Source organism: Mercenaria mercenaria, chromosome 7 (genome assembly GCF_021730395.1).
Source record: "Mercenaria mercenaria strain notata chromosome 7, MADL_Memer_1, whole genome shotgun sequence".
Taxonomy (NCBI): domain Eukaryota; kingdom Metazoa; phylum Mollusca; class Bivalvia; order Venerida; family Veneridae; genus Mercenaria; species Mercenaria mercenaria.
In genome coordinates, this window is record NC_069367.1 from 69,331,116 (window position 1) to 69,347,507 (window position 16,392).

Below are 16,392 nucleotides of genomic sequence, written 5' to 3' on the forward strand. Positions count from 1 at the left end.
TCAGTAGGTGTATGTTTGATATTCTTGTCTTTGTATCCTTTATTACATCTACCTCCCTGTGGTTTCCAAATATTGAGCCAGCTCCAGAAATAGCCACATTGACAAATTCTTAAGATACCAAAATGATCGAAGATTCATAAATAATTAAGATCTTGTGTCCAGTGTTATTATATGGATCATGGATTCAGTTCAATATCTGTGTAAGAAAATTCCGCGTAAGCCGATGCTAGAGGGACGTGAGGGATGTTGCACTTTTCATTACCCTCTCATGAACCGGGTCAGCTATTATTTTACACAGATTCATACTGTTTTTCAAAGGATCTTTTTTATATATTTTATATTGTTACATCTAAGGGAAATAATTGCGTGTAACTTACAGTATGTAACAGAAAAACAAAACAGCAACTATTAACAATAAAACAAAATTTTTTTTGAAAGGTTACAATTCAGATACCTTGAAACTGTTAACTAGCAGAAAATTCAATTGTAATACACAAAATTAGCCCAAGTCCTGTCCTGGTCAAATTTAAATTCAGTCAGTAATAATTCCAAATCGCTCACTAAATCGAATCTGAATTTATCATAATAAAATAATATACATGTACAATAATTTTATGTTGTTTCCTACAAATACAAGCAAGTGTTCGATATCAGATATTCATTGTTGTCTCCCCTCGTATAGAAAAACTTCAAAAGTGCTTTGGTAAACAAACATCAAGCACTATCATTATATATACAAGTGTACCAGATTATCTAAATCCATAAAACAAATACATATATCTCCATTGAATGTTTTTATTTAGCGTATAATATCAACCGATAAATAATCGCGAAAAATACATCTATTAAAAAAGAAGCGTGGCAGATCCCATGCTTTGGATTTAAAACACAAAATTATAATTTTACACAATTTTATAATTCTGTTTTGTTTCATAGAATAATATCTTGCCATTACAATATTAATTTTTATTTTATTGACTGTACCATAATGAATCCGTCCGATATAACCTGATTAACAGCATGCAGCCCTGTGATGGGATAATCGGCTTTCTGTGAAATGTTCTGGATGGAAGAGTTCAATTTTTTCACTCTGTGTCTTGTACCAAGCTGGGTGAAATGACAAAGCTTTCATCATGAATGACACTGTTACAGTTTAGTTAGTACATCTAGCAAGTATATTGGTATGCCTAAATGTTAAAATAAGTATGTCTGATAAAAATAAAGTCCCGTTTAAATACTATTTTTTATAAACTTACATGAAAAACTGTGTATGGTCATATAACTAATATACTGCATGTTTTCAGGCGCAGTCAATTTAAATCTACCTGATAATGAACGGTTTCTTGAGACAATACTTTCTCTTGGTGAAATCATTTATACATAAAATGGAAATTAAACTATAATTAAAAAAAGATTCTAACACGACCCGATTCATTTTCCTTTTTTTAAAAAAAAGGCTGAACATTTTATGTAATTGTACAACCAGTCATTTTTCTGACGTCACAATTATTACGTCAGAGAGTCAAAAGGCATAGCGGGGCGCTAGAAAAGAAATCAACAGAACTCCGGCAAATATTTAACGGATGTCGTCAAGAATGTACTTTAAAATCCTTGGTAACGTGTTAGAATCGAAATAATACACTCATTTAGTGATTTGCTCTTGAATAAAATCATTGTTGTTAAGAAGCGTATTTCTATATCACTCGGGCTGCACTCTCGTGATCTAATTCCTTCTTATCTGAACTCCAAACAATGATTCTATTCAGCGACAAATCACAAAATAAGAAATATCATTTCTTAAATTTAAAATTTCATTACGGTAATAAAACACACACAGTTTTAAGTTAAAGCTTAACAGATTAAACTCCCAATTACAACAACAATACCAACAACAACAAAATAGTAAAATATATACAAAGTATAAAATATTAAATCACAAGTGAAAATAGACTTTATATTATTTTTTCACACTGGAGTTCTTGACTGACCGGCCAAGTACCTGGACATCAGTCCCTATAGAGTTGTATGAAATAATGCGTCTTTAGCGCTTTTTTAACTTTGCAAGGTCTTACTGTCTCATACCAAATGGGAGGGCATTTCATAACCTCGCAGCTGCTGTATGAAAGCTCCTGTCAGCAGATCGCACTGTCCGACATTTCGGCACTACTAAATTCTTAGACTTGGCTACATAAGCTAGTAATTGATCATTGAGAGCCTGATATGTATATGTTACAATTTTGTATAGTAAACTACAAGTATTTTCATGCAAATATTTTTATTTTTCTCGTTTGATGTTCAGCTGTAGAATGAAACCACTACAATTGAGCCGTATTATGAGAAAATCAACATAGTGGCTTGGCGACCAGCATGGATCCAGAGCAGCCTGCGCATCCGCGCAGTCTGGACAGAATTCATGCTGTTTGCTAACGGTTTCTCTAAATGCAATAGGCTTTGAAAGCGAACAGCATGGATCCTGACCAGACGCGCAGTTGGTTTACTCATGGCGTGGCTCAAACGATTTTAATCCCAAATACAGCATTATTGGTGTAGATCTGAAGGTATGGCCGAAACGAAAGTAGGTATCCCACGTTTGTCTTTTAAACGTTTAACCTTGCTTATTACTCATTCATTTCTGGATGGATCAATTTTCAAATACACAATTACTCCTAGACACAAGTCATTCACATTGCTGTATAAACATTTACCCTTGTCCTTCAAACACTTGCCACCAATTTTGGAATAACGTTTTTCTTTTTTCATGGATCACTTACATAAGAACAGATCTTCAAAGTCAAGTTTTTCAAGGGCAGACACTAAATTAATACAGAAATTGTTTTACAACTGCAATGCGCCGACAATATTTTCTGCAAGATATTTCTTGTTAAAACATATCATTGTAAGTAATGCCCCTTTATATTTTGCTTATTTGATATTGTTCAGTTGCAGATTTTAAAATCAACCGTAGTTTCGTAAAAAAAGAATAAACGACATCTACAATAGATATATGGCAATAAAAACGGTTATGCCGATGCTAGGCAGTGTGATGGGTGTTGCAAGCCCCCATGAACATGTAGACTCAGTGTCAAACAGAGTCCACTAGTAATTTTGCTTGGTTGCACTTTTATTATTAAACAAATGATTGTTGCAAATTATCATGGCATTCAAAGTATAGTTTCATTTTGACGATTGAGAGTTCAATTTATAGACTCGTCTGCCGATAAGGGAAATCAGCATGATTTACCTTGCCATATTTAGGTAAGAAGATTACTTATAGGTAATATTTAACATTCGTGTTTAGTACGTATTCCATTTTCGATGAAATGTCATTTTTCGATTTCATATGTTTTCATAGTGTTGCTACTACTAATAATATAAATAATAAAGTCCATTGTACAAACCCCTGGGCCATGTTTTGTAAATAGCCTTTAACAAATTAATCGAGCCGTGAATTAAATTCTTATGTATTACATAGTGAAAAGCTGCACTAGAAATTAAGACAGCCTAAGATCTTTGTTTAATATTTTCAGTTGCTTAATTTAGTGTACAAAGTGTTGACATTTTTATTATTTTATCTATAATTCCAAATAAAAACTGTGTTCAGCTTTGTTTCAAATGTTCATTAAGTGTTTAAGGAAAACATTTCCTTCATAATGGAAACCGTCTTCTCGATTTTCAGAAATTGTAAATTAGATCAAATACAAAATCATAATTCTTGGACTTTGTTACATTACAGGATTGTTTTGCTAATTACATTTCCTCGTAAACAGGTCATAACCAGGTGAATTGGAAAGTTTGCCGGGATCAGCATCTTTTATCATCTCATATGTAACCGCTCCTGCCGTGCATTCATTACCTCCTTGCCCGGCATCGAATGAGAGACATTCCGTATTATTTCTACATGCACTTTCACAATCTCCTATCGTGTTTTCTCTCATATTATCAGCGCCAATGTTGAAGCCAATGATGTGCATATTGTTATGTGTTATAAATTCATTTGACATAGACTGGCACACTGAAACAAAAACACAATAATTATGTTTGTTTCATAAACAAAGCAGGTGTCTATGAAGCGGAAGGTGAATTAAATATAATAAATAAAGTTTATTGTGGCGTATTTTTATTGATACTAATAAAATAATACAAAATGGTGAAATCAAATAAATAGCTAGTAATACATTTATTCTCTTTTTTTTCCAGCTGTTGATTCTGGTGTAATCTACATTTCGCCATCTCAAAATCAAATAGAAGTATTTGAAATGGTTATTGATTGCATTTGATCTACACAATGCCCGCAAGCTTTTCTTTTTGAAAGACACTCTTCCGACTTGTGATCGACAGCTATGACGAAGTTATCAAACATTTACCATGAAATTGGAAATTAGATGAAGATGTAACTTTATTTTGTTATAATTTCTTATAGCAGAAATACCCCACCTTTTGTACAATTCTTGATAGTCGTGTTGTAACGATAAAGTCGGTTGCAAAAACACATTCCCCCAATGCACGTTCCTTCAGTCTCAATACAGTCGGTATCATTCGTGCACTCATTTCCAATTGTTGGTGCTATAAAACGAATCGATGAAGGAGGCGTGAAGAATAGTGCACATTTTATTTCTTTCATCAAATAACTGCAACGTTGAGTTTTAAGTTTCAAACTGATCTTTAGACTTTATCAAAACACTGCTGATATTTCAAAAGAAATGTTTAATGAATATACTACTTTTTTTTCTTTTTCAAATTTATTCATAAAACAGCATAGTTATTAACAAAGCAAAAAATATAGCGTCAAATCACGTTCACAATATAATATATAATGTGTAAGATTAGTAATAAAGAGGACGATTATCTTCTTTTAACAAAATGATAAGCATTACATATTACATTAAATATTTCTTTGGCAATAGTATGCTACTGCAGTTAAAAATAGCAATTTATAATTTTTATTTCTTGACAAATATTTAACCGCAATTAATATATCAATGTGTAATATTTCGATCATATTGATAAATTTCTTTCTTCGTTCACTAAAAAAATATGTCTTGTAAATACAGTATGTAATTACACTGAGCAAAATATTAATATCCTGGTATTCTTTATAATCAATTTTGTAACCAATTACTATATTATTCATATTTTTCAATGATTTATTTAAACCACCTTTACTAAGTACTTCATGAACGATTTTCCAGAAATCTGATAAATAACTGCACTCAATGAAGAAATGACGACTATCTTCAATACAATTACAATGATGGCAGTTTGGGCTATATATCATTTTCCAAGTAAAAAGATTTAAGTTTGTAGCAACAATACGATGAATTTATATTTTAGCTGTTTGATTTTATTATCAGGAATAATTTTGTTTACAAAATAGTAAAATACATTCCAGTTTATTTGATAAATTGTATTTCCCAATACCTATGAATATACGGTGATTCAATTTTCTTACTAAGAAGTACCATTTATATATCCTTGTTGGTAACTTCAGTAAATGGTTTCCTTTTTACATCAGGAAAGGTTAAATTTGTTCTAACTTTAGTCAGATAAGAGTCTTTTGATTTTAAAATGATTTTCCATTCCTTGGGAATTGCGTTTTTCAAAATGTTTATTTCTGATATCCAGTTATTTTTTACCTTGAGACTATTGAGTATTCGATTTATAGCAAGTTCACCTTTCTCTGACAATAAATCATCAACAAAAATATATTAGACTATCCACTTTTTGAATATAATACATTTTCCTTTATGCTTTAATAAAGCTGTTCTCCGTGACTATTTGATAAACGACATTGTGTCTGAAATCATTAGTCCTCCACCTCTGATTCATGTGGGGAAGTTATCAGTTACTTGCGGAGAACAGGTTTGTACTGGTACAGAATCCAGGAACACTGGTTAGGTTAACTGCCCGCTGTTACATAACTGAAATACTGTTGAAAAACGGCGTTAAACCAAAAACAAACAAAGAATTAATAAAGCTGTTACCCCATATTAACTGTTGTCTATAGAAGCCCTGGAGGGACAATTGATTTCCGTACTTCCCACTTCTGACTTCTAACTTTTGCACTTCTCACTTCCAACTTCTTGACTTCCTACTTCCTACTTCTAACTTCCACATTTCTGACTTCTAACTTCCTGACTTTCGACTTCTGATTTCCAACTTCCACACTTCTTACTTCCGACTTCTTGGCTTCTTACTTCCCTTTTCTAACTTCCGCACTTCTGACTTCTAACTTCCGCACTTCTGACTTCTAACTTCCTGACTTTTGACTTCTGATTTCCAACTTCCACACTTCTTACTTCCGACTTCTTGACTTCTTACTTCCCACTTCTAACTTCCGCACTTCTGACTTCTAACTTCCACACTTCTGACTTATAACTTCCTGTCTTCCGACTTCCAACCTCCGCACTTCTGACTTCCAACTTTCCCTCTTTGGAAGTCGGAAGTAAGAAGTGTGGAAGTTGGAAGTCGAAAGTAAGAAGTCAGGAAGTTGGAAGTCAGAAGTGCGGAAGTTAGAAGTCAAAAGTGTGAAAGTTAGAAGAAGGAAGTAAGAAGTCAAGAAGTCGGAAGTAAGAAGTGTGGAAGTTGGAAATCAGAAGTCGTAAGTCGGGAGTTGGAAGTCAGAAGTACGGAAGTTAGAAGTAAGAAGTGTGGAAGTTAGAAGTAGGAAGTAGGAAGTCAAGAAGTTGGAAGTCAGAAGTGCAAAGTTAGAAGTCAGAAGTGGGAAGTACGGAAATCAATTGTCCCTCCAGGGCTTCCATAGTTGTCTTATTTTATCAAAAGTTTCTAGTTTACTATTGTCGCGGAGAGATCTGTTGAACTCTATCCATATTTGTAGCACATTTTTATAAAAGGCAGGTAGAGATAAAAGTTCTGCCTGTGGTAGTGATTTAATAGAATCTAAATTCATCATAAATACTAAGAAATTCCTTCCATATTGATTTAGGAAAAAAGCAGGGATAACCTTCCAATTCGCCTTTTCAGCAGATATTAAATTTTTTACCCACTTAATTTTCATTGTTTTAGAAAAAGAATCAATATCTACCATATCAAGGTCTCCATCACTTTTATGGCTAATTGTAATTGAACGTTTAATTTTATCATTTTTTGCCATTCCAGAGAAACCTAAAAAATATGGCGTTAATCTGGTTAATGGTATCTTTTGGTACTTCTAAATTTTGCAATAAATATGTGAACTTTGGTAAAGCTAGAGATTTCAATACAAGAATTTTCCCATAAAATGTTAAATTTCTTTTGCTCCAGTTTGAGAGAAAATTTTGGCATTGCAGATTCTTTTCATTCCAGTTGAGGTTATTACATTCTTCTTTTTTTTTTGTTACCAAATACATTCCTAAAGCTTTCACGTAATTATTTGTAAAATTTATATCGTAAATATTTGTGCATATATTATTCTTCTGTTTTCCTATCCATAGGCCTTCTGTTTTTCTCTTATTTAATTTCAAACCTGAATATTTGCCAAATTCTTCAATCTCGGTGATTGCATTAGGAATTTCATTGTGATGTTTGAAAAAAAAAAGTTGTATAATCCGCTAGTTGTGTTAATTTTATTTGTTTTGATACATCAGTTTTTACAGTTATTCCATTAATGTCTTTGTTTGATCTTATTTTTATTGCCAGTATTTCGATTACAATGATAAAAAGAAGAGCTGATAATGGACAGCCTTGTCTTATGCCTTGTGTTATAGAAAAAAGTCCGAAATCCATCCATTGTTGATGAATATACTACTCTTTGAACCTATTCTGAAAAATAATTTCATGTGGATTTATTTTGCAAGACCCAGATATAAACTATACATAATACTAAAAGGTTTCCATATATATGTTTTCAACCTTTTATTTTGTTTATGACTTACATGGGCACTTTTGCTTATTACAGGACTCTTCCTCAGAACCATTGTCGCCTTCTTGGCAAAGTTCTTCGCTAAGGTTTTCAGAAGCAATCGAACAGATCCTCACCCGTGTTCTCATGCCGCTGCCACAACTTAAACTACAGGGACTCCAATCCATCCACGTTGCCCAGGTGTAGTTAACTAAACATACATAAAAAGTAACGCCACTAAACATACATAAAAGTAAAGCCACTAAACATGTAGACTAGCTCCTAGACTTTTATATCTATACCCGTATATCTTTTTACATTTTTATTATTGAATGTAGTGAACTGAGCCAGTCTATATCCTATGTCCAATATCATGATAATTTCAACATCATTCCTCTGTGAAAATCTCCAAAATAGACTGGCTTTTGTCTCTATGAAATTGAGTTCGACAGAAAAGGGAAAAATGTAGAAATATATTCATTATCAGTCTAGTGGCTAGTCTACTAAACATGCAATTCATTTTCTGTTTAGTTTCAATCAATATATTGATTCCATATGCATATTTTCCTTCATTGTACTTACAACAAAATGATGCCTCGGACTAATACTAAACATGCTATGGATCTATTTCAGGCTTATTATCACAGCGCATGTTTATTGACCAGTTTGTTACACGATTCCTTTAATGGTTTATATATTTGTTTATTTCTGTTGGTTTTAACGTCGCGCCGAGACAAGTATAGGTCAAATGACAACTCCCCAAACCAAAATGGCAAGCTCAGTTAAGCTTGCATTAAGGTAGCAGCAAGATTGCAGCTGCAATCTTAATAAGTGCGAGGCAAATTTGTTTCAGCGTGTAGCAAGATTGCGACTGAAACCATCGCAGCCATTATTTCAGCTTGTGCAAACTAATTCGCGCGCTTCCTGCAACCTATTTAAAATCTTGCAAGCTTGTAAGGTTGCGCATGCTTGCGACTGGAACTCTAGCGATCTTAATTACGACCTTGCAGGTTTGCACCATCAGAATAAGATTGCAAGCTTGCGCAGTCTTGCAAACTGGCACAATCATAACAAGATTGCAAGCCTTCGCAATCTTGCAAACTAAGATTACAAGCTTGCGCAAATTTGCAAGCTTACGCACTCTTATATGGACAAAAACACTTGCGAGTCTCTCTACAATATTTGTAGTGATCAGTAGATAAAAACTTAAAAATCAGGAACAATATTCTTTAAAACAACGTATTTTGACATAAAAAAGTAATATTTGGCTAAATATATTACCTCCCTTTAATACGTATCAGTGAACTAAAAGAATTTTTAAAAGTTTACAGGATCGCAAGCTAGTCGCAATCTTAAATAGTATTAAGATCACAGGATGCCTGCTGCAAGCTTGCAAAGCAAGACTTATCCGCAAAATTTGTATGCGATCATCTGCAAGCATTATAATTCATGGCTGCAATCTTTTTAAGATTGCAGTAAACTTATGGCAAACTTCTCACAAGCTTGTCGGATGCTTGTATTTTGGTTTGGATTACAGCTTTGATGGTGTAGGAATACCTGAGGTGCCCCTCCGAGCGGGCACCTGTGTAGAACCACCGGCCTTTTGTAAGCCAGCTGGATTGTTTCCTCACATGAACCTACATTGGTTAAGGGCAAGTGATTGTAAGCCAGCGGCCATGAAAGCCCCTTCAAGTTAATGTAAAATATATGGCATTAAAAATAATATCAGTATCAAAAAAGGGTTCTCCGTGAGCAAGTCAATAAGAATCACTTGTCCCTTACAGTTGTGGTTTTGAAACTCTTTCAAGTTGGGAAGCCACCCAGGAGAGCCCACCGGTGCTGAAATAATGCCCAGAGGGACAGCTCGGTCTTCTTCTACAATCAATATCTGTAAGACGACATAAAAAAAATATAATCTATAATGGCTTAACCCATCAAAAACAAAACAAAACGGTTGCATTAGGCCTGGGCCAAAAAAAAACCACATACTAGCAATTTTCATTCTGCCCGATTGTGATTGATGATGTAATAATACACGAGCTTGAATTATCATAATAGTGCTTTACCATTGTAATCATCTATTATCAATTATAGTGACGTTGGTCATTATTACAGTGCTTACTCATAATCCATCATCAAATTTCTAATATTCAAATATTCATGTTATGTTTAGATTACGTTATTGAATAATTCTAGATTACAAGATGCGATGCGTTTTTAATTTTATATTGCTCGGTCAATAAATATGAATTTCATCTCTTGTCAACATTCACAACCGCTAGTCCAGGAATAAACAGATTCAAGGCTTAATTAAGAAATATGAATATCAGTGATGTGCACTTACCATAACATTAAAACCTAAACTACGTTTCATGAACTAAATTTGTCAAGATGAAATAGGATGATACATGAATGTCTTTTCATACTGGATTTATTAAACGAGATGAATAAAATGATAAAATGCGAGGCTGTTATTATTTTATTCAACGAGTTTAATCAATTCAATATGGAAAGACACAAATGTAATATTTTTATCACATATTAGCTTTTCCTACTGAAACATCTAAACTTCTTCCTTCTTTACTTATTGTAGACCAAGTCAATTCGACTAACGTCTTCTACACGTAAAATGACATCAGAGTCAAAGTCTTATTACATTAGTGTATTACCAAAATTATGTAATGGCCTTATTTCACTCTCACGACGTCAAATATGTGATATTATTTTATGCTAACTAATGAAATACTGTATTCTATCAGTTAAATATTTTCATATTTCATCACTTACACTGTGAAAATATGAAATCTATATTTTCACACTGTGAGAGATATAGCTCCACCCCCTCATTAATACATTGTGTATGAGTTTTAAATTATTTGCTTAAAAAAGGATGAAAACTGTAGTCGCACTTTGTTCTTTATAGTTTATTTCTCGATTCAAATTATTTTACTTAAAGAGAACTTCATAACGTTATGCAGCAAAAAATAAAATAAAATGGAACTTTATGTTGTATGCGTCTTTATAACGTCACAGCACGTCTGACGTCATGTCTGTTTACGCGCGTCTGTTTCCCACGTTGAGCTTAAAAATAGTTGCAAAATGCAAATCTCAACGTAATTGAGCATAAAATAAAAAGAAAATTTGTTTGTTTTCGTGAATATGGAATATATCTAACCTCGAAGTGAAATTTTCTCACTTCTCAGTGATATATATTCCATATTCACTCAAAACAAACAAATATCCTCCATAGATGTCAATACAACATAACAAAGATGTACAGTACTGGACTATGGGGATCTTGAAGTAAAGAAATATCCTTACTCTTATGACATTCAGCATTGGCACTCCAATTTCCCGTGATCAGGCATTCGGCAATTGTTGCACGTGTGACATTCTTTTCTTTGTAACCCTTGTCACATTTGTATCGATTTTTTTTCCCAACCTCTCTCTGGTTTCCAAGAATTGTACCGTGGTCTGGAAAGGTCACGTTCACGCATTCTTGGCAAAACAAAAACATACAAGTTATTAAAGAAAAACAAATATCTACACTTTTTTTTTAGTTCTAATTAACAGATACTATTAGTTACACTGCTTGTTGGTGACAGGATACGGGATATACGCTGTCGAGGAAATCCATATCAGGCGAGAGCGAAGCTCGAGCCTGATATGGATTTTCGAGACTACGTATATCCCGTATCCTGTCACCAACAAGCTGTGTAACGATTTTATCTTGCCGACTACCCTTTACTTACATGCCATAATCTAATGTTTTGTAAATTAACAAAGCGGCAGCCATTTTTTTAAAATCAAAATTCATATCTGAAATGTACTAGCAGGATATGGAATATATCCTGTCTCCACGTGACGTCTATTGACCAATAGAAATGCAAGAAACTTGTAGGAGGCAAGATAATTGTATACATGTATATTGTCAGCACTTTAAACGACTGACATATTATGTGCATTATGTTTAGCCTTAATTAACTTCGTTGTTCAATTTTTACTTAATAGGGAAATTCTGATCTGATCGAAAGCACGCTAGGCATACTACATTATAGGTGTATTGGGTCATACTACATTGTAGGTGTATTGGGCCCCTATTCATTAACGCTTTGTGTCCTAATTTAGATTGGACACTTTTAAACATTAAACACCCTTTTTGTTTTATCTTTGACAAATTATCTCAGAATGTGACCAAAGCTTTGTGTGAATATGGATATTGTAGCTGCAGACATCTCAGTAAGGTTTTATCAGTATGAACTTGCAACAAACAATGTTATGGAAAATCGGATATATATCGTTCACATAACTCTTAAGTTTCAGACTTTAAAAAGTCAAATAGTGCAAACTGTTTTCCAATGCAAAGTTTTTTTTATAGACTATAGTTGGGAAGATTGCAAAATACGATATACAAGGCATTCAGGAGATGGATGCAAAATGCATATTATTTGAAATATGGGACATTTATTGATATAAAACAGACTAGAAATATAACTTTGTACTTATTGACGTAGGAATTAAATATTTTCTTCCAAACATATAAATAATTGACAGATCTGTTTACATGCCATAACAAGATAATACGGAAATGCTATTCATATTGATACGGGTTTATTGAGTCAATCGCTTGGTGGAATTCAAAATAACATATTTGGGATCAAATTTCGTTTGCATTCTAAATGAAGTGATACGACTTATCAAATATTCTATTCATATTGAAAACACCAATCATTAAAAACATATGAAATTAAAATAAAGTAATTGATATGCATATGTTGTCGTAGTGCTCAGGTGTATGCAAAGTTTGTTGAATTATTTATGTATCGTACACAGAACGTTAATGGTTATTACGAATTTGCGATACGATTCACATGATTTGTTGATGAAATACAATGCCCGTGTTTAGTAATAATAAAAATGCATCAGTCGGGTAGTGCAGACTTGGATAAACATATTAATAGTTAACAAATAATCAAGGCTTTCGAGTGGTTTTTCGTCTAATTTACCACGTTTCAGAGTTCAGATGCGTAGGAATTGAACCACGAGGGCGTTAGCCCGAGTGGTTGGATACTGAAGAATCTGAACGATGAAGGCCTTGATTGTTTTCATTCTGACATGCTCATTGGCATATTTTAATAAATATTATGCTGGACTTCATTTACCCGTGGAGTATTGTATCGGATGTCATGCGGTAATTTGATTTCCTTCTTTGTTTAACAGGAAATCAAAACGAGCCATGTTAGAATGTATTATAAACATATAAAAATATTTTTGTCCATGAAAAATATATTACCATAACTAAATTTGGTTAGTGTTTAAGTAAAAACAGTGACAGGCTATTTATCATCTGTCTGAGCAAATTTATCCGTTTCTTTATATTACTTGAAAATGTCTTCTCAACATAGCTTCTACATCTGTTTATATAAATCAATTAAAGATATATAACTACAAACTGGTTAGTTCTTCTTTTAGGTCTTCATATAAACTGACTTCAGTTAGGTGAAAAAGGAAAAAGGACAAAAATTAAAACTAAAACAATCGTGTTTAGAATTCAAGAAAAATATTCATAACTTCTTACATCGTGCAAATTCAATTCAACTTTTATAGAAAATGAATATAAATAAATATTTTTGAGAAAATAAATCAACAAACATTTTGAAATCAATAAATATTCAAGGACTATGAAAATTTTCTGCATTATGAAATACAAAGGCTTAACAGTTGGCTAAACACTTGATGTAAGTTATACCTTTGATTACGCATCTGCCTATCCCTGAATCAGTGGTCTCACATACTTCACCATATTTGCAGTCATTCTTACAAGGAGTCTGAAATGTATTCTACATTATTCTGACAGGAAAATGACTTTAGATTTGCATTAAATATCATTTTTTACAGCCAGCAACGTATACAAAATGAATTTTTATCAATACTATTTAAGGTACTGGACACCTAATAGCATTTTTTTAAAGGCATTTGCTTACCTGTGGTACATTCCTACAGTTGAACGTGTTTCGCACTGTGTTGCAAGTTTTTAGCAACTTTAACCGTGCCGTTTTTTTTAATATATTTTGTATAATTTATGTAGGCATAGGAAATAGAGATCAATATAATTGCACCTTTACTAATCCTACCAGGTGTTCTGTATTACAAAAGTGGATCTATTGTGACATTTTGATATAAGCAAAACTGTATTGTCTGCACTATTATTTACCTACTGGTACTTCGTTTTATTATTGGCTTGTTAAAAGTTAATTTTTTACCATATGTAAGTTGACAGAATCATAGGAACCATGTCTTGAGGGGTAAATCAAACACAAATGAATAAATGCTTAATGATTTTGTTGTGCAAAAAAGTATGATATTGTGTCTTAAACAGTTTTCATTTTCCACTCAATTGTATAATTGCAAGGGAAGTAAACTAATAGATATCTACTTATAAGTACTAGCCCAAGGCAAGAGTTGTCATTCTTTGTGGATCACAACTTTAAATTAAAAGTTAAAACTTCTGTTATTGATATTAACAAAACTATCATAAACTTCACATTTGTGAAATCATTTTTGGTTATTTCAAGGACTTGGAAATTAATATCTAGACTTTATTTAATGTAATTCTATCATTGAAAATTTTAGGGCCTATCTCTAATTTATGGTATTTCCTCGAGCTCAAATAGAGACAAATTTCAAAGTGTTGACCACTATCCAAAACGTTTGCAGATAATTCATTATACCAATAATTTTGGTAAAAGAAACAACAAACTATTGGTAAACAATAATAAAACATAAAAAAACTGTCAATATCATTTTTCTAGTGTGCCTCAAGTAAGCGGATTTAATCAAACATTGAAAAATCAAGGTCGAGTCATGTGGGACTGTTTTAAATTTTGCTCACTTCATTCAAAACTCACTTTGGGGCAGAAGTAAAACCTACATACATTTCTTCCACAACATGTAATAAAAGAGTAAAGGCAAAATAAAGAACTTTTACCACATGTAACTTTGTACATGTATTTTGAAAGACTTCTATCTCAGCCCCCTTCTGTTTCAGAGGTAAATTCACTTTAAACAGCAAGAAATCGCTTATCAAATGAACAATTTCCATTTTTTGTGCAAACAAAATCAATAATAAGTCTTTATAAAAGTAAAAACTCACTAGAAAAAAGGAAAGTAAGGGAAAAAATTGGTCCCAGTGGGTCTTGAACCTATGCTCCTTCCCCCTGAAAAATTTCAATCAAAGTAGGTTTATGGTAGGAACTGAATACTCTTCACAAGGAGGTACCCTATTACGGGGCTAATACCTTAAGTTAATGTTCCAAGATTATAACTATTTACTTTCTATATTTTACACTAAATTTACATTCTGACTAACGCTGTAGGAAGCTTTTAAACATTTTTGTGGGTTTATGGATGTTTAAAAATAAACCACTGCATTGAACTAACTGAATCATTGCTCCTTTTTAATTTTCTTTCAAACATTTTTGCGGGTTTATGGATGTTTAAAAATAACCACTGCATAGAACTAACTGAATCATTGCTCCTTTTTATTTTACATTTGCTTTAAATAGTTAACAGCACTATTTCTGAAAGTAAGATTTTGACATGAATCTTGCATGCTCATGTATCATTTAAACAAAATTCAACGCGACATGTGTCAAGATACTTACAATAAAAAGTTAATCGTCGCATTATTACGGTGTCTTTTAAATCAAAATTATTAAATGCTGAGTTATAATGTTAACCATCCTTGAAATTTCTACATGATTATTTTCTTTTTATCATTCTATATTAATTGACTCGGCTTAAACCACAATGAAAACTGGAGTACCTGAATTACGTTGATATCGTCTTTTTCAACATGAAGACAATCTCCGCGGCCAAGCTGCCCTGATTCAGAAGTTGAAAACAGTTCACATACGTTAATTCCTTTTCTAAAGTTTAAGGCCTGACAGTGTTGACGCGAACTGCATTCCTTCACACAATTTTCAATAGAAGATTCAAGCTTAAATAGAAATCTGTCTTTCTCGGCATGACATGAACTTTCATAGGTAATGGAGTAACTTATTTCAAAATTGTCCACACGCACGTATGAAAATGCATATGATATTTGAAAAAGAATACTTATCAAGACTTGATATCTCATTTTAGCAAATACTTGAATTCCGTATTACCAGAATTAACTATGATAGCACACATTGCGCTTGTAGACCTTAACTTGGAATGTTATTATATCCATGTCATTTTTACAGTCACCTGTTCACGTCTACTTTGTTTAGAGGCACTACGCATATTTATAAATCATTTGTATTAACAAATGAATTCTGATGCTGTTACAGACATGCTTTATCATCAAGCGCATAAAACAATAAGATTTTATCACTACGTTTAGCGTCCGTTGGGACTGATATTCGTCATCAATATTCATATACCGCTGTTTATGGTTTTCTGCCATAGAAAGGGGCGTATGTTTTCTGTCATAGAAAGGGGCGTATGTTTTCTGTCATAGAAAGGGGCGTATGTACTGTTCTTACAGGATTTGAAATGTATGTATATTTAAA

The 16,392-nt window shown here is 32.8% G+C and overlaps 1 protein-coding gene across 1 annotated transcript; it reads right to left on the bottom strand.

Annotated features, from left to right (window-relative positions):
* Positions 1-408: 408 nt before the first annotated feature.
* Positions 409-16,162, bottom strand: LOC123555330 (uncharacterized). The gene is made up of 6 exons (XM_053548600.1): positions 15,663-16,162; positions 13,587-13,665; positions 11,159-11,335; positions 7,872-8,048; positions 4,435-4,563; positions 409-4,012 (listed from the first exon to the last, which is right to left on the bottom strand). Exons 1-6 carry the CDS (start codon positions 15,975-15,977, stop codon positions 3,744-3,746), a joined length of 1,146 nt encoding a protein of 381 aa, XP_053404575.1. The 5' UTR covers positions 15,978-16,162; the 3' UTR covers positions 409-3,743.
* Positions 16,163-16,392: the final 230 nt, after the last annotated feature.